Genomic DNA, 20,138 nt, shown 5'->3' on the forward strand with positions numbered 1-20,138 from the left:
ATGAATGAAGCAGTACTTCCTAACATCCCTGTGACTCATCTGAGTTTTCAGGTTCCAGCTGTGACACCTTGTTGCCCTATCTACCTTGTCAATTCCTCCTAGAGAGTGTGTGTCTGTCTTCAGGACATTACTATTTACACGCTAACCTTCCTGGAAACTTACACGCTCAACTTACGTCTGGACAGCACTAACACTTACCACGCCGGAGCTCAACAATTGCCACAGATCACACCTCACAATTTTCTGCCTAAAATTACACCTCTGAGCTGGCGACACGAGTTCCACTTCATCTGTAAAATGTCAGGAAAACAGCAGCGACAGCCTCCTCCTCCCCCTCTTCCTCTTCCACTACCTGCTTTATTACCTTGCCCCCCCCCTCCCTTCATTTCCTCTTACCTACTTTCCTCCTCACTCCTTTTTTGCCTCTACCTACCTTCTGACCCCCCACTCCATCTATCTCGTCACCCGCCGCCACCTCAAGTATTACAACACTTTGTCTCCAGTGGAGGGTGTAACCTGTGTTGACGCTGGGAAGTGCTTGCGCTACAGTGTTTGAGTGATGTACAGCAAACCACAGGTTAGGTCACCCCCGCCATCCTTTCCTATAGTCAACCACAGGTTAGGTCACCCCTGGACTCCCTCCCTATTGATAGTCAGCACATGTCTACCAACACAAACCATGCTCTTAAATGGAGAACATTACCATTATTTACAAGAGAAGTGCTAAGCCCGTAATGGTTATACACACCGTCCAAGGAACGGGATGCATTCAGGTTTATTCCAAGAAAGGATAGTTCCAGTTCCTTAAATCAAGAGCTGAGCATCATGGCACCACCAGCCTTGAAGGAAGGCAACATGAATGTGTCAACACGACACAAGAATGTAGACCTTTGCTTGATGTGCCTGTCTCAGGAGACGCCAGCACTCCAAATCAGGGATGTCAAGGTGCCAAGGAGCCCACCAAGACATCTTAATGAAGAAATAAACGTCCCAGGAGAGTGTAAAGATCCATCTTGCTAAATTAAACACGTCTCAGAGTGCGGTTAATTTAACTAAGCTAACTCTCATTAAACAAATATGATAATTGTAACTAATATATTTACCCTTCGATGCTGCTCCAGGGCTCTTCATCCAAATATTTGGAACTACTTTCCCTTTCCGTGGATCAAACTTGATCAACTCCCGTTGTTTTTCTCATAAAGCCAACAATACCTCTAAGCTGGCATTCATAATCCGTAAATCTAGGCAAGATGTGAATAAATCTACCCTGCTTAAATCCCCTTGCTGTGCTGGCAGGCTGAAGGGGATTACAGCAAAACAGCCTGGCGGGGGTTAGTGACTCTGGTGGGGGGTTAGTGGCCCTGGTGGGTCTAGTGGCCCACCTCACTTTAGGGTACTACTTAACATGACAATGTTTTGGTTTCCTTGTGGAGATGTGACCCATCCTCAATACGTAAAAAACACACGAAGCCAGGAGCTATGAATCGACCCCTTAAACCACATATAGGTGATCACACACACACACACTGTACGTTATTCGAGTGTTGACAACCCATTCACGTCCAACATGGCTCATATATCATTTTTTACATCACACATCCCCTGGGAATCACTGAGAATGAAATTAAATGGACCCGAAAATTTCGAACACGATCGATTGCGGCCACAAAGCCAATTTTCCAGAGAAGGGTTAGGAAGTACTGGTGATGTCAGAAGACTAGCAGCTATACTAGTGATCCCAGGTTAGCAGTTATTATGCTAGTGATGTCTGATTGTCAGCTTTTATACTAGTGATGCCAGAATATTAGTTATATTAGGGATGATGTTAGACTGTTATGGGTAGTTTGAACAGTGAGGTGAGCGTGCCGTGAACTAATACACCAATGGTGACTTCAGTGTAGTTGTAGCGATTTCATCGTTTTGTTAAGGAAGATATAAGGATGTCATTAAGGGATGGAAGCCATTACAATTCGTGGGGAACCTACTAATGGTGCGGAAAACTACAAGCGGTGGGATGCTACAAGCGGTGGGGAAGCCACCAGCGGTGAGATGCTACAAGCGGTCATACAACCAAAGACGGCACACTCAGCACGAAGAACGGTTCAACCAAATTCCATAAAATCCATGCGTAGAGGTTCTATACGAACCTTTACGCATGTAGAGAGTTGTATAGAACCTGGGGAATGAATGGGAATGGAGGAAGATAGTAATCAGTTTTCATCTGAGGAAGGAGAGGATCAACAGCCCCAGTTCCATGGATGAAGAGCCAGTCACTATCGTCTAGGGTGCAGCTAAAGAGAACAAGCAAGATAGTATAGGATAAAATAAGAGACAAAATATGAACTTAAAGATATAAGGGCAAACTAAGGGAATAAGGATAAACTAAAAGGGTCAAGACAAAAGAAAAAACAATATAGAAGAAACGAAACCTGAAAACTAAAAAGAATTAAGACAAAGCAAAGGTCGAAGAATGATAGAATCCACGAATGAAAGAAGTCAGAATGAAAACAAGTTTATATATATATATATATATATATATATATATATATATATATATATATATATATATTAATTATATATATATTATATATATATTATATATATACAAATAATCGTGGGAACGAACACTGGCCCTGTAAGTCAAGTCACACCCCAGTGACTACTCATTGCATCCCTTTCCCCCCTCTTTCTTTCCCCCAACCATTTCACCCCTACTTTCTCCCCTTTCCCCTCAGTGTGTGTGTGTGTGGCGTGAGTGCTGCGTGTGACGTGTAGGGGCGTCACAGAGTAACAACAGTCGTCACAACATAGTTTTGCTTACTGAACTTTGTGGTGAGAGGTGTGGTGGATGTGCAGCTGTGATAGCTGATAGCTCACGCTGTCTGGGTATTGGATATAGGGTACTGGATGCTGGGTATTTGCAGTGGTTGAATTACAACTCGCGTTTCCGTTAGCTGAGTATTCTTGTAACCTCTTGTGAATTTAAAGTTATTCCGGTACCTTCCCTGCTCCCTCGCCTGTTCTTCCAAGTGTACTATTCCCAGCCTTCTTTCATGATTTGTATTAGTTACCATTTGCCAAGGACCTTCGTCAATAGACACCAGACCGTGTGTACTCGCCTATATGTGGTTGCAGGGATAGAGTTACGTATCTCCGTGAATAGCTGCGTATAACCCTGTTGGCTGACGTGATTCATCTCTATCGTAACTGTGAAATATTTCAGGTTCCACTTCATCGATACTCAGTTTCACTTCGCTACTCTGACTCCATAACAGTCATTCCTGACGCTGGTGACGCGTCTTGCTCTGTAGTTTCCAACTGTGTCCCTCGCTCTCATCCTTCCCATGACAAGCAGTTCACCCTCTCTGAACTTTCCAACATCTCGTGACATTAGAGTAATGGACAGAGGCCCACAAGTACTGTATCACTGACACTTCATGATTGGTATTTCTCACTTCCAGTACCAGTCTGGTTGCGAACCTTCGTACTTTATTCAAACTCAGGTATGTAGCTTACTTCAGGTGTCTAAATTAGTTGTTCGTATTTGTAAACCATGTTGATACCCTTACCAGTGTTACATACGACACGGGTGTTACTCACTTTCCATGCTTCAGGGGATACTTGAGGCGTGTTGATGAACCCTGGGATGCATGACATGAAATTTGGATACAAAGAATCACTCAGGAACACTGGAGACGCAGAGCAGACACTGTCACAACTCACTAGATGCTTAGAGATAAGGATACACAAAAGGCCTATGGAACTAGGCCCCCAAAAAGGGACATAGACAATGCTGGTAGTGGAATGTTATTTAAGATGGAAGGAAGCAGGAGAAACCGAAGTGTTAGCCAGGAACTTAAACGAACTACAGGAACATGGAAAATATTTTAGTTGTAGAGAAGTGAGCAAATGAAAGGCGTTATTATACTGGATGTCACCTCAGTACATGAATCGAAGGTTGATATGACAGTACCCCCCCCCCCCCAAAAAAAAAAAAACGGCGTCAACACCGGTTAACAAAGATGAAAAACGAGGCCCCAAGAGCTGGAACTCAACACAGTTGACACAACTGGGTGAATACAAACAGGTAAATGCCTACACCCGCTACGCTACGGCGTTATAATGAAGTGATGTTAGTGGGGCAGTACTGGAGGGACAGGCTAGGCGGCAGGCAAGGCGTGGTGATGGCATAAACCACAAAGGGTTTGGTGATGCCGCTAGTGCTGTAGTAACTAATGGTAATCCCTTAATTCAGAGTGTTGGGGGTGGAGGCACAATGCCACCACCACGGGGCTCCGACCAGCCACTGGCGGACCACAATGGTCGCTCTCTCCTCAAACCCTCAAAGGACCACTATTAACATACTTTGACCATATTTTTAGCCTCTCTCAATGGAGTTATACTTGTAGCATGAAGGAGGGAGGGAAGGGAGTGTTGTCAGCACCCTCAAGGGGGTGATGAAGTTTTCTTGTCGTGTTGTGATTGTGGCTGTTTGTATTAGGGAAGTTTTTGTTTATCTGTTTGGTTTATGTTTTTTTCCCCCTTCTCCAAGAGAGATTTTCTTGTTAAAAGGACACGAGTGCAACTAATGCGACATTTCATCGTGGCAACGTTTCGCTCTTAAGGAGCCTCTTACTTAACATATTGTCGGTAATTCTACCAACATTAATACAAATTTTCCTATTTTTGTTTTCTTAGCTTTAGTCTTTAGATTATTTAAAAAAAATATAACTAAGAAGAAAACTTTCAAAAAATGTACAATGTGAATGGTATTGTTAAAGCCCTTTACCCCCCCCCTCCCACAGGTCATCCATAAATTATAATTAATTTAAATGGAAAAAAAAAATCTCTCTGAGAACTTTATACATCGTCTACTTTATCCTGATTTCTTGATCTTATTTTTGCGTAGATTCTAACTCTTTTTCTTGTTAATGAAAATAAGACAGCGGACACATTAAATATCCTAAATTGGCTGGCAAAAGATAAGACGGAGTGTAGATATAAATACGCAGATACTCCTGTTAACCTTTTGGGGCCTAGTTCCTAGGCCTTTTCATTTTATCCCAATACTCTTGCGCTACCGTGCACAGGATGGTTACGGAGTGCACAATAAACTGCTTCGGTGACAAAATCTAATCTAAGACACTCCGGGAACCGAAGATGGACAGGACAAAGGAAGGGATCACCACGAGGGAACACAGCAGGAAATTGAACACTTCAAGGAATTAAAATGACTTAGGGATGAATTTATTCAGCGAGGGGAAACTGACAGAGGCGAACTCGAAGCACGGATCCAAATGTGTATGTGTGTATATATATATATATATATATATATATATATATATATATATATATATATATATATATATATATATATATATATATATATATATATATATATATATATATATAGGGAGGTACCACCTCTAGAACTGTTATAGGGACCCTCATCCTCAGGGAAAACTCAATATTCTCCCTGAAGCTGTTTGAGAATTTTCTCCTACCACCCCCTATATTATATATATATATATATATATATATATATATATATATATATATTTTATTTAAAGACAAAATACATTGACAGAACATTCACAAAACTACGATACAAAGTAAAACAACATAGGTAACTCAGAGCTACATCTCGAATACTTCGTCCAGCTCCCCGGCGGTGGGCCGCGTGCCCAGAATGCTGCAGGCATTTCCTCTCTGGATCGCAACACTGAGTCTCTGGAAGAGGAAGCTGGTCGCCCTGTGGTCCTTTGTTTCTATGATGAGCTTTTCACCCAGCTCTATTAGGAACTTTAGAGCACACTTGCCCCATGCTCCAAGGGTCTCTGACCCTATTGGGATGAAGTTATAGCAAGGGGGAAGGTCTTCATATTTGAGGATCTTCTGAGTCTCCCTGTGGCTGGCAGCTCCACCCCCTTCCACTACGGAGTATGGCAAGTAGGTGTCTGCCATTGTGGCGGCACATGTGTAGTCCCAGGCAATCTGCTTTCCATCCTTCCAAGGTAGCATAGTGGCTCCATCAGGACGCTTTAGACTTCCGTCAGACCTCTGCACTTGGGGTTCCCGTTGAGCTGGGCAACGGGCTGTGGCGAGGCTTCTCTTTACGATATCACTGACCTCCTCATGCCTGGCATGCTTCCCTTCTGCTGTGTGACACACGAGACCATGAAGTCCGAATTGATCAGCTGTCGCCCTGCCGCAAATACACCTATGTTCGGTGAGGATGGGGGCGGCTAGGCGAAGAGCAACACCAATCCGAAAGGCCTGTGGGTCTAGTCGAGTGCCCAAGGAGGAATTGGGAACAACAAACAGGAAATCTCCTGAGTGTGGTGCCTTCACTGCCAGGAGACGAGCTTTGTCCTTTACTGAGGCGTTGGAGAGCATTGTGTTGGCGATTTTTTCCATGATCGGTTTGTCCCAGTGGGACTGTTTGTGTTCTTTGGGAGGACCTAGTCTACTGGAGGAATCTGTAAGGGTGTCCCACCGAATCGCTGCTTCAGTAAACCTGGGGTCTTGAGCTCCTACCATGTCTCTCAAGCGTTCGGGAACAATCTTCTTGACTAAAGCACTGGAAGCCAAACATGAAGAGAGAAAAGCAGGTAAAGCAACATGCGTTGCTTTGCGCACCCCTATACCTCCCAGTCGCACTGGGAGGGTTGCCTGATCCCATTGCTGATCCTCTAGTGACAGGTTCAGTGCCTTCTTAAGGGTTGACCTCAGGTGTGCGTCATATTCGTCGAGTGTTGGGTTGTCAAAAGAGGGTGCACACCTGAGGAAGTGAGTCTTGGAATAGTAAGGCACCTTATGAGGAGATACAGAGCATCATGGGCATCAAGATTGCTTATTCTCTCCTCCATTCTCATCAGGTCATTCAATATATATGTCGTGCCGAATAGCCTAAATTGTTCAATTATCAAGAACTCATTTAAAATTAGTCCTTTCTAAAAAAATTTCTTATACGTTTAAAAATATTTTTTTTTCATTTATGTTAATGTAAAAATAAATAATTTTGTACCAAAAGAACCTTAGAAAACTTATTATAACAAGCGAAATTTAATTGAGCCTAATCCAATATATTTTAGATAAGCTTACAATAATTTAGTAATAAATACAATGAATTATATTTTTTTTCGTTAAGTTCAGAATGATTTTTACGAAATTAGTGCATGTAGCCTGGAGCTACAACTTGCTCCAGGCTACCACAATTATGCGAGGGTACTCGTGTGCCCTTGTGTTGCAAGTGTCACAAACACTGCCCAGTCAGCAGGTAAATCCCCAGGTGGTCAGTCAAAAATACTTTAGGAAGCTTTACCAAGTTCTTCATAAAGCAGTAATGTGGATGAAATGTCGTATATTAAAATTCGACAGTAGATGAAACGTAGCATGATAAAGCACTACTTTGGACGAAACGTTGTATAATAAGGGATTTCCCTGCTGAAAGTGCCTTTCATTACCCCTCATTGGCCTGGTCACAGAACGGGCCGGGGGGGGGCGTTGACCCCCCGAAACCCTCTCCAGGTATACTCCAGGTATTGTCTAGCAGGTAAACCCCAAGACAAACGGGAGATGAAAAGCTGAGTAGAAATGACATGAAGTTGCGGGCACTGAGACCCTCGTCAGCAGGCGTGAGATTCATCTGTAAAAAAAAAAAAAGCTGAATTTGTGGTCCCAGGGGACACCATGCTAAGGTTCTGTAGTGTATGGAAATATATCTAGTTGGACGAATTTTATTAGACTGGCCTGGTCCAGTGGCTAACACACTGGCCTGCGAGTTTTAAGACTCGCTTAACATAGGTTCGATCCCCACCCGTTCTGAGATCTGAAGAGGGTCTCTCGAGTTCGAAACTTACAGATCATTTTTCCTTATGTCATTTCCCGGCCATGTACTCGATTGTACTCCTCTCCTGTCACCCCTTATACTTCCTTTCTTGTTTTCCTCTTACTTTTTTCCTTAAGAATACATACCCCATTGCAACTCCTCCCGCTTCCTTTTCCCTTAAGCCCATTATATCACAAATTAACCCCTTGAAATGTACCATTTCAAGACTTTAAGAAGGCTCAGTGGCCCACATGTCAGTCCCTCAGAAGCTCTTTGAAAAATTTGCATAAAGAATTGCCGACTTACGGGTGAATACTTCTCAATGAACGCCTCACAGCTTTTTCACACTCTCCAGATGGCCCGCAAAACCAACGCGAGCGTGCTCGCTTGCGTGCGCCTGAGGAATTAACATATTGAGAGACTTTACCGTCACTACTGCTTCTCCCGGTACTTCCAAGGATTTGCTACTCAAGATGCCAACAGAAGAAAAGATGCGCTTCTTGCATCTTTCTCTCTCAGGCTCATTTGCGTGATTAGTTTCCCCAGTCCTTGAGAACACTTTGTTTATATCCATCGAGGCGATACTAAACAGCACTGTGAACGAATGGCCGGGTGAACTGGCGAATTAGTGAGTGAGCTGACAAATTAGTGAGCAGTCTGATAAGCGAGTGAGCTGGCAGGTGAGCTGAGCTAACTAACGAGTGAGCGTTTTACGGTGTAATATACACGCCAGTGGAATAATTATGCTCATCCTGCATATTATTTAATACACACTCATTTTTTGTGCCCACACTAATTACCAATATGAATTAGTTATGTTTAATTACAGTTTTGTCTCCGGCAAACTTTGGATGCTGCTGACACAGCGGGAAAATGTACGCAGTGATATGGCAGAAATATATTCCAACAACTCATTTACATATGTATCATCGGCACATATATATTTTTTTCCTGTGTGCGTCATATCGTGATATATCTCAACTGAAGAACATCGTGTTAGTGTCGTAATTAATTTGTGTTATGCTAAGCTCAACAGAACGAAAAAAAATCTGATTAAAATAAAATATGTTTGTATATGCATATTATTCAAGGTTCGAAATAATAACTGTGTCAATTTCCATACTGAAAAAGTATAATTACTAACTATTAACTTAAATTCTTGTGAAGTGTGTGTGTGTGTGTGTGTGTGTATAATGTCGTGGCGAATAGGTAAAACTTACGATTTTGGCTTAAATAGCAACGCTCTTCTTGCCGAATAAGGCAAACGAAAATTTGTGTATGCAATAATTTAGCAAAAATCATTCTGGACCTAACGAAAAAATATTTTATTGTGATTGTTTATTAAATTATTGTAAACTTGTCTAAAATATATTTAGTTGGATTAGGCTAAATTATATTGCGCTTGTTATAATAACGTTAGGTAAGTTTTCTAATTTTTTTTCGGTACAAAATTATTAATTTTTACATTAACACACATGAAAAAAATATATAAGAGAAAATTTTAGAAAGGACTTAATATTAAATGAGTTCTTACTAACTGACCAGTTTTATTTATTCGGCACGACATATATACATGCATACATATAGGAGGCTCCTTGATGCCGGTGAACGGCTCTTGATCCAATGAATTTGGGCGTCCCCTGAATCAAACCTGATCACTCTCCCATTCCCCAGGTGCAGTAACGCCCTTGCGGGTTTTACGCAGACCCAGGAATCAGTGTAACATTTGCCTCTCTCTCCTCGTACAGTGTTGAGATCTTAGAATAGCTGTGTTACATGCTCAAGAAATACTTACTTCTTCTCTCTCTTTCCTGCGCCAGTGTCCCGGAAGCCCTTGGCGAAGGGGTTGTTGTCGATCTTGAGTTGGGTGATCTAGCCAGGGAGAACAAGGAGAGAATTAGGCGAGTCACTTTGGTTAACATGGATGTGAGGGGCTAGAGAGCTCTAGCTCCTGTCTTTGTGTGTGTGTTTGTGTGCGCGCGCCTGCATGTGTGCGTGCGTGTCTGAGTCATTTTTGAAGAACAATTCGAAAATATTTAACTAATTTTACCAGAATTACTACTAACATTAACAACAACAACATTAATTATATATATATATATATATATATATATATATATATATATATATATATATATATTATTTATATTACACAAATAACAAAAATGCCCTTAAAAAAGGAAAACGTCAGATTACTTAACAGATGTTAATAATTTTACGAGAACTTGACAAACTTTTCAAGAATCGTCGCCAATTTGGAGTAACTAAAAACCCCAGATCTCCAGAGTTTCTCGCCATTATCCACACCAATATTTGGAAACCATTACACCTCTCCGGTGAGGAAGGCAGCCGCTGGAGCACAGATAATAGATTTTACCCCCACACTTCCAACGACTTAGAGAAATAATGGAGCTAATTGGCATGTTGCTGAGGAAAGAGATGACGAGGTGTACGGAGTCACGAGCGTCCAGGAGCAGAGAAAGAAGATGGAGAACTAAGAAACTCTCAGAAGAGACTTAGAGATGAGTGGAAAATAGACTGTGATGGTGAGCAGTGGAGAAACTGAGATCACGACGATCTCAGTTTATAAGTCTAATGCGTTTATTTTAATTTCTAAACTTATAAAAAACTGACCCACATGAATAAGGCTTAACTGAGGTTAAGTTTAATTTAACTAACATTCTTCTAAATTCGAGTCGCTTTATTCAACAATAATAAAAAAAAATGAAGGGAAGGGGAATGTGTGGCAGCGGGCAGGACATTATTGTTAATTAAGATAATATTTGTTAGGATTTTTAACCAGAATGGTTAGCCACCCAGGATAACCCTAGAAAGTTGGTGTGTCATTGAGGAATGTTTGTCTTATTTTCACTGTGGTCCTTCAATCTTGTCCCCCAGGATGCCATCCACACCAGTCGACTAACACCCAAGTACCTACTTACTTTTATGTGACGAGGGACAGCAGGCGTAAGGAAACATGCCCAACATTTTCGCCCATGCCGGTGTGTGAAGCGAGTGAGTTGCCTATCAAGTCACAGGACACCACGAAGCTTTACGCTCATTAAGATGGGAGGACGAGGCTGCTCAAAGCAAATGCATATTTCCTTGTTTTACTTGACAGTACTTCTTGACGATGCCTGAAGGAGGAGTACCTCCAGAAGGACCACCGTGTACTTTCCCACCACACTATGGTGGGGAAGTACTGGGTGTCCCTTACCAGGATTAGTTTGGTGTCATTCTTGGGATAAGCTATCCAGAGAGATGGTCATTCCCAAATGACAGTAACTCCAGCTATGCTGGAACGAAACATATGAAGCTGTCGTATCTGATGAACTCTTCATGGAACACTTGACCAGATCCTCATTGCTCTGATGAAGTCTCTTAGCTCTGGCTGACACACATCAACGCGATATATGAGCCCCATCCTGCGTAATGGAATATGACGGGGAAATATAATTGGCTTTTGTTCCTTCTATAAAATAGTCATAGGAATTAGGGTTGCAGCACACTGCTGGTGTATCCAATTTTGTTAAATTAAAAAACATCGTGTCATGCTACAAGACTTACTCTTTTCTGCTGATAAACATGTCATCACCACATCTTGTGCTATTCCCTCGGCCCTCCGATGCTGATTATCTTGAAAGATATTCCCGAGTAATGGAAATTCCAACGTCTCCTGGAACGAAATCCTGGAGGCTGTCGTAGCTGATGAACCTTTCATGGAATACATGACGATATCCTCATTGCCCTACTTGGCTCAGGCTGACAGATTTCAACGCTATGTAATGCATCCTGTGTGATGGAACATGTCAGGAAAACAGGGTGCCACTCACCCAGCATCTCTTTCGACAAAAATAATGGCTATATTTTTCCTTTCATCTAAATGTGCTGATACTCATAGTGGCACGGAGCGAATATGGATTGTGGAGGGTCGATATATGACTTCGAATACTTTAACTTGTATCGTGCTATTATTTGTTGTTAGGAGTGAGTTAGGATAAAGCAGTGAATAGGCTATAGGTCAGTTGCCCAAAAGCATCTTAGTCATCATATGACTAAGATCCGTGTCAGGAAACACTTATGTTTCCTGACGAACCTTACCTAACCTAATCTAAGGTTATGGATAAAGAGTGAGAGGGGTAATGATGGTTTTAAGTGAGCTGGCCACTTCAGGTGGGCTTTAAAGCCCACCTGAAATTCCAGATGGTGAATATGACTTATGGAATATGACAGTAGCAAGTTGAAAGTGATAAGTGTAAACTTGATAATGTTAGAAACGGTATATGTTTCAAAGTAATGAGTAAACACTCCTAATGATCTCTAAATATAACAGACTCTGCATGATGCTATCTATTTCCGGGTTTCAGTCTATCTAATGTTTTTTTTTTTATAACATACTGGCAGTCTCCCATTGAGGCAGGATGACCCCTTCCCCTCCCCCAAATATATATATATAAAAGAAACACATTAACCATGATTCCTTCAACAGTTGTCTTGCTGTAAGTGCTCAGACATCTAAGTTCAAATAACCCACCGAACTGCAGCATCCCATGGTTACAGTCTCTCTTGTTATGTCATCACTTGTAATGGTCCTGTTATTGTGCCGCCACATCCTATGGCCCTCTTATAGTGCCACTATGTTCCACGGTTCTGCGTGATCAAATTTCTGACACCAGCTAACTTTAATTCCTGACGAATGTGTATCACTGCTATTACAGTCAGATGCTGGTTGAATTGAAAGCCTAACTGATTACAGGAAATAGGAGAGAAAGGGAAGGTATATAAAGAGAATGATAGAGACGGGATGTAGGGGGGTCAAATTTATATTCATCGATATATAAAAATGTCAGCTTTGGAAGATCTTTGTTGTGGTGTGTCAAGTTGGACGTGATAACATGCAAATATCGGTCGGTCGCTCCTCTCAGAACACCAGTGGAGATGCGCCTCTGTTTTTGTTGTACTCTTGTTGAGAGAAGGGCGAGTTTCCTTGCTCATATCAGTGAATTTACATGTCATCTCTCGCTCTGTTTCATATTTCCTGCTTCTCCCTCTCCCATTTCCCTTCTTCCATATTCCCTCTTCTATATGCCTATACATTTGTTATCGTGGATGGATGCTGGGGAACCTCCATAGTTCAAGGGTTCACTGTTCATCTGCAGTGTTCAAACTTGCTATTATTATTCTGGCGAAAGGTTCATCTACTCCTACAAGGTGTTCAGTCCTGTTACTGGCCACATAAGTAAAAACTTTCGCCTGCCCCTGCACAGTGTTGAACCTTACTAATGTTCACCTAGCCACAGGTTTCAGTTGCCTCTGCCTGTGTTCAACCCTGCAGTCACCCTACACGGTGTTAAACCCTGCTAAAAAAAAAGTCACATAGGCAAAAAATTTTCGTTTCTAAAGTCCACCCGAGCAAAGTTTAAAATAATCAAAACAAGAATTACGAATGGAGAGAGCGTGAGGGAGCCGGGACGAGGGAAGGTTAGTGTTGTTCTCCCTCCCTCTCTCTCTATCTCTCCCACAATCACTCTTACTTAAAATTCAGCGAGAATAAAGATGATGAAATGACTATAAAATATCATCCACGGGAGAGTAATTGAATCATAACATTAGGGGTCGACCTCCCTAGTCCCGCCAGTGACATGTGTCAACACTGCTCCTTCATCCGTATCCATGTACGCGGCTCCGACTTTGTCCCTGCCATGGCTGTATTTTTATCCTGGTTTAAAATTTATTCGAGAATTTCGTAGTCTGAGCGGTGTTGAAATGGTGTTTTCCGGAGGGGATGAGGGGGAGAAGAACTTCGGAGGATTCTGTGTTGGTAGAGAGGGAAATTTTGAAAAAAAAAAAAAAAAAAATAGGCAAGGATCAGGAGAGAAGGACGGAGAAAACAGCGGTGATCATTTCGGGCAAGTGTCAGCAGGCCAGCGTGAGTCGGCAGCCTTGATTGACGCCTCCGTCATTACCACCAACCCGCCCTCATCACCACCACCACCCCGCCCTCATCACCGCATCTTCACCCATACTACTGTATGATCCTTTCGGGTTTAGCGCTTAATTTGATTCTTATCTCTGTCCATACCTCTCCCAACCAGCACTCCCGCCCTCGTCACCCCCTATATCCACCCACCACTGTCTCCCACACACCTCCACACTCACAGTTTCCATCCATCACTGTCTCACCCACACTGTCTTCCCCACACCCTTAATGTCCACCCACGCATATCACTCAGCATGTGACTATATCACCAGTCATTATAAACTGTCAGTAACCAACAGTCTCCACTACATCTCGCCACTATCATCACGACCTGAGCCACTCCCGGCACCCAAGACGTGTCGCCTGAGACCGTGCCCCGGGGGCAATGCTCCCCAGAAACACCAACTACACAGGAGACGTGCGACTGAGCCCACACATTACTCACCTTCTCGTTCTGGTAGGCGGTGACGGCGAGGAACTCCGTTTCCTTGAAGACGTACGTTCGGAAGGTGGAGTAGGGCAGCTTCAGGATGTCGTTGGCCCTCACTAGATGGAACCTCGGCTGGTACTTGTGCATTGAGTTCAAGATCGTCTGCAAAGAAGTAAACGAAATAATCAAGAAAGTTGTCCAAAGAGAGAGAATTTAAGAAAAACAGAACAGGCAAATGAAAATAATGGTAAATATATAAATATGTATGCACAAAATGAGAAAAAAAATGGCTAAACTTATTTCTATTTTTACTCGTATTATTTTATATTCTCACACACACACACACACGTACAGACAAATCTTTTTAGTAATAGCTGCCGTCAAAAGATAAATATTATTCCATTGAAGGTTAGAAGAGAGAGTGCGTGAGTGTAGCAGCAGCTACTGGAGTTTGTCTGGTCACTCACTTTAGTGGTGAGTGTGGGGATGGCACTTGGCACTGATGGCTCTCAATGGGAACACTGCTACTGTACAGGATTGGCACCCGTCGAGTAGTTTGCCCTCTGTTTCTCTCTCGGTTAATTAAGAGCCTCTTTGCGTCCTTAGGGTTACCTGTATTTCGTTTGGCTCTGTAAGTTTTTGCTGTTATTACTGGGGATTTAATTGCTATCTTTTTAGAAGTAAATATTGATATCCAAGTCATTTCTGAATAGAATTTCTTGGGGTTTGCGTTTGAGCGTCGTCTTCATAATTAATGTTTTGCATTTTCAGGTTTCCCCCACATCACTCAACTAACACCTAGGTACCTACTTAATGCTAGGTGAACAGGTACAATGGGTGTTAAGGGACGTGTCTCCTTTCACCTATCAGTATCTCTGTGCCTCATGGATTCTGGGCATTTTTTTTTTTTGTTATTGTCCAGCAAGTACTGTGTGTGTGTTTGTTCTCTACACAGCGCTGTATAACCCACACAAATACTTGCTTTTTAATTCGGTAATCTTTTCCAATTTTTTTTTTGGCTTGTATGCAAGCTTCTTATCTGGTCGGCGTTTTTTTGACTATATTTGACGGGAGGGTCCGTGAATTAGCTTGACCTTGGCATCTATTCTTGTGGCTATCTGCCTCTATTGCTCTGTCTATTTTTATGTTCTCACGTCTAAGTGCTTTGTGTGTGTGTTTCTGTGTGTGCTTGTACGTACAGGAGATGTATTAGTCTTTACAAAGAAAACAAGATATTTTTCTTGTCTGAGAACTACAAACCTCTTGCTTTATGTACATTAAATGTACCTCTTGCTTTGTATACTGTATGTGTATATACATCTCTCGATGTATATACTCTTGTGTAGGCTAGAAAGACAGGTAACCAAACACTAGGACATATTAATTAGAAAACGTTTTGGTCCTGGGACCTTGATCACTTCTAACACACAGAGGTTAAACAGACTAATGTCAAGGTTCATACCACACCTGTGTATATACACTGAGAAATTTATATATTCCAAATTGAGGAAGTATACGATGCTTCTAAATACAACTGATCTCTTCATTCTCCCCCTGTCAAACCTCTCTCCTCACCCTCCCTCCCTGTGAATTCTCTTCCTCCTCACCCCCCCTCTGTCAATCTTCCTTACTCCTTCCCTCCCCCCCCCCTGTCAATCCTTTTTTCTTCCCTTTTCCTTGACACTTCTCTCTGCTTACCCCTGTCAATCCTTCCCTCCCACCCTCTTCCTCGCTCTCGGGTCGGCGACCAAGACACACAACGCAGCCAATTGACCCTAAGAACCCTAGTTAACGAGGCCACGCCTACCCTGCAGCATCCTTTGCTCTGCCCAGCCAGTCAGGGCATATCTAGCCGTAAGTTTTTTTCACTTTCCCCAGCCTTTTTTAAGCCCAGTTTTCTTATCCTAAGCAATTTTATCCTCAGAACGCGTGTCTGACGGTGTGGCCTGCCCGTATAGAGGATAGGACACTGGAGCGTGGACGGGAAGGCATCCTACGATAGACGGAAGGACACCACAGGATAGAAGAGCCGATGGCTGGCTTATACGAAGTCCTACAGCTGGTTTTCTCATAGCTAAAGGAGATTTAAACCCTGGGATGCTCCAGGCCTATTCTTGGGAGTGGTTGGTATTGTGTTTAATATCGGTATTACTGGTTTATATTACAATATTACTGTTGTATAATATTGGCATTATTTGTGTGTGTAATACTAATGACGATTGTGTGTGTTTTTGTGTATGTGTAATGCTGATATTACCGGAGTTCCGTTAATATTGATCTAATAAATGCTGGAATTATTGTCGTTTGGAATTATTTTTTTCGTGTTATTCACCGTTATCACTATTATAATTACTGTTATTATCACTGCTGTTATCACTGATATTATTACTGCTGTTATTATCACTGTTCTTTTCCCTTCTTTTTGCTGTCAGTCTCATCAAGAGAATCATATACAGTTCCAAATGAAGTTATTTAAAATTATAACTATGGATAACTAAAATGTAACTAACAAACACTTGCCAATGCTCAATATACAGATCAATTAACCTTCTGTGTTTTGTGTCCACGTGAGTTACTGCTCAGTATTATAACTACATTAAAATTATTCTTAATAACTGATTATAACTAAATTATTTGTCAGTATCTATGGAAAACACAGAAGATAGATTTTGTTGGGACAGTGTTTCTGCTCGGCCTAGAGCGAAACGTGCCTCCTCCCCCCCGCAGAAGTCTGACCTGTCGTCATTACCGGACCTGTAGGCCTACAGAGGACAGCTTAACATTAAATTACTCCTTGATCATAATTACATCAACTAGTTACTAAATGAAATTAATTTTTTTTTCAAATTGTAAAATTAAAATATAATTACGGGAAATTTACGAAGAAATTTTTTTTCTGCAGCTGAAAATTTTAGCCCTCAACCTTCATGGCCCCTACGGGTTTAGCGCATCCAGACAAGATTAAACAAACTTAAGGGCATAATCACAGAGGAACCTTGAGAGAGAGAGAGAGAGGAATAGAAGCAGCAACAATAGTCACATGAACAACAGAAACAAGAGCAACAACAGAAATTGGAGACGGATGCGATAAACAAACAAAAGAAAACATACGAACGAGGAATGGGCGAGACGACGTGTAATAGAAGAAGAAAGAAGATGCGACAGGGAGAGAGGGAGGGAGAGCACAGCTGGAGGTGGGAGAGACGACACAGAGAATGGAAAAGAAACACGTCAGCGGTGTTGGGGAAGAGATGGAGAAGGAGGAGGAGGGGGTTGAGAGCGAAATAAACACTAGTAGCATTTGGACTAAACATTGATGGAAATACAGGAGTAATGTGAGAGAAACGAAGTAGAGGGAAGCGGAGGAAGAAAAAAAAAGGAAGAACAGGCGCAGAGGGAGGATAAGGGAAGGGAGGGGAGGGAGGAGAACAAGAGGCACAAGGAGGCAGAACAGGAGGGAGTAATAACAGGCCTGGCCCACAGCGGCGCCTACCACAATAGCGTGGAAATTTGATGGTTACGTGACCTGCAACCTAAACTGAAGGAGCTTTAAACGGTCCTTAAGGGAAGGCAGGAGGGGTGGAATGGGAGGAGAAGGAGAGAGATGGGAGGGACGGGAAGAGAGGGTGAGAGCAAAAGAATGAGAGGGAGAGACGGTGGGAGAACGAGAGAGAAAAGAGGGCTGGGAAAGGAGGGAGGGAGAGAGAGAGAGGGAGAAAGCGAACACGAAGCTGGGAAATGAGGGAGAGAGAGCAAGAGGGAAAAAATGATAAGAGAAAACTAGGGAGGAACAAAGAGAAGGTGGATGGGGACGAATGAGTAAAATGAAGAGGAAAATTAGACACAAGTGCAATACCTGCAGACTCGTCGCTTTATTAATTCAATACAGAGATGATTTACGAAGAGTGGACGAAACGTCGTCTGATAAACATACCCAGTTGTTGCACATGTGTCTAATTCCTCATCTTGTCTGTTGTGCACCAGTATTGCACGTAACAAAAACAAACAAAAAAGGTCAGACGATAGGACACGGGAAAACCCTTGCGAGTGGATGATAAAACGCCAAAGTAAACGAGGGAATCACAAAATCCCATGGTGATAAAACGAGAGATTAAACGAGGAAATCAAACGAAGAGTTCAATGAAAAGAAGCGTCTATCACAATACGCAGTTCAATGTCGCTCGAAGGGAAGACTTCTAACACAGATGGCATTACGACTTCTAAATGTAGATAAACATTTCCAAACGAGTTCTCGATAAGAGTAAAGATTTCAGGGGCAATAAGTGATCTCTGAAATTGTGTCACTAATGTAAATAAATGTGTTTTATGAATTTGGATAAGCCGGAAAGAAATGCTTACACAACATACTGTGAAGGTTGCTAGCAGAGATTTCTCTCGGAGAATCTTAGTCAAGACAGTCTTTAGGAGATCACAGCAGAGAACTACTGTAACTCTACTTGCTAGGAGGCCAGACCAGAGTACGGTAGCCAGGTCACCTACCAGGAGGCCAAACAAAACCAGAGAGCCAGGTCACCCACCAGGAGGCAGACCAAACCAGTGAGCCAGGCCACAAAACACGTCTCACCACGCAGTGATCCACCCTGAGCTTCTGCTGAACATAAAAGGCAGACAGACATCAGCATCACGCATACGAGGGAGAGGGGAAACGTACAATAAACTCTCCCGTTAGATGTGAGGGATGGTGGAGGCGGTGGTAGTGGTGGTCTGAGGAAGAGGAGGAGGGGCGTAAAGGAAGACTAGATTTCTGTCTCCTCTCAGATGTAAGAGGAGAGATGAAAAAAAAGAGCTCAGTCAAAGTCGCCCAGGTACGCTGAAAATTCCGACCAGAAACGTGCCTCTCTCCCCAGACCTGCACAAAATCCGATCTGGGCAACATGTTTACATATTGAATACCATTAATCCCCAGGGCAGGAGATCACTACGGATCGGTCCTCTGAAAACCCACTAACTCCCCAAAAAAGGATCGAGCTTTCTCAATCCCACAGACGATGCGCATATTTATGTAGTTTCAGAGGAGGGGAAAGATACAGGAAGAGAGAGAGAGAGAGAGAGAGAGAGAGAGAGAGAGAGAGAGAGAGAGAGAGAGAGAGAGAGAGAGAGAGAGAGAGAGAGAGAGAGAGAGATCCAGTACGAAGCTAGACAAAATAAAAAGACATTAACCAGCTATTTAAACAGGAAGAGCAGGAAAGGATATTTGAGAATAAAGAACTGAAGGCACAGTGGCCTCTTGTGCCCACAATGCAAAGTCTGGTCATACAGAAGAAAACCATGGATCAAATAAATTTAAGATAAGTTAAGCAATAAGAGGGGAGAAGAGGATGAAGAGGGTGGGGAAGGGAGAGCAAGAGGCTACAGCAGTCTCCCTTAGATATCATGATAAAAGTAAGGAGGCGCTGGAAAGGGGGGGGGGAATCTTCAAAGATTCGATCCCGAAAGAGGATTTTTGATTTCCATATGGATGTGGTCTGACATGAAAGGGAAAGGAGTCTTACATGAGCAGAAGAGGGGGGTGGAGGCACACACCCCTCCTATACAATCCCTTTCTCCCTCTATCCTCATCCTCCTCCCCTGTATCCTCACCTCTTCCCATCTAGTCTGGACTAAGGCAAGAGCTTTCTTTCTTAGTCCACCATTACAACCTAAAACTTTTCCCAGTTCACTACCATCACCATAGTAGCTGGCTTACCACCACAACTACCATCGCTAACACCGTGAAACATGACTCACAGCTACCACCATCACCACCACCACTACTATCACTTGCACCACCCCTCTCCTCCCTCTCACCCGGCTTGTATCTCCCACTACTCCCTCTCGCATTTCTATTTCACCACTTATATCTCTCACCTATCCACTCTCTCACCCCTCGCCCTGTC

The 20,138-nt window shown here is 42.7% G+C and overlaps 1 protein-coding gene and 1 long non-coding RNA gene across 8 annotated transcripts in view; one reads left to right on the plus strand and one right to left on the minus strand.

Moving 5' to 3' along the window:
• The window catches only part of LOC128687352 (uncharacterized), a 56,136-nt gene extending 39,365 nt beyond the window's left edge, over positions 1-16,771 (plus strand). Inside the window, exon 3 of the long non-coding RNA XR_008406814.2 lies at positions 16,166-16,771. This is a non-coding gene — a long non-coding RNA (uncharacterized lncRNA). The remainder of the gene's footprint in view (positions 1-16,165) is intronic.
• Positions 1-20,138, minus strand: part of LOC128687351 (optomotor-blind protein) — a 392,076-nt gene that overhangs the window by 10,487 nt on the left and 361,451 nt on the right. For all 7 annotated transcript variants that reach the window (XM_070092606.1, XM_070092605.1, XM_070092603.1 and 4 more), the window contains 2 exons: positions 14,257-14,403; positions 9,627-9,703 (listed from right to left, as the gene is read on the minus strand). In XM_070092606.1, the coding sequence (XP_069948707.1) occupies positions 9,627-9,703; positions 14,257-14,403 (224 nt within the window). The remainder of the gene's footprint in view (positions 1-9,626; positions 9,704-14,256; positions 14,404-20,138) is intronic.

Source organism: Cherax quadricarinatus, chromosome 40 (genome assembly GCF_038502225.1).
Source record: "Cherax quadricarinatus isolate ZL_2023a chromosome 40, ASM3850222v1, whole genome shotgun sequence".
Taxonomy (NCBI): Eukaryota; Metazoa; Arthropoda; class Malacostraca; order Decapoda; family Parastacidae; genus Cherax; species Cherax quadricarinatus.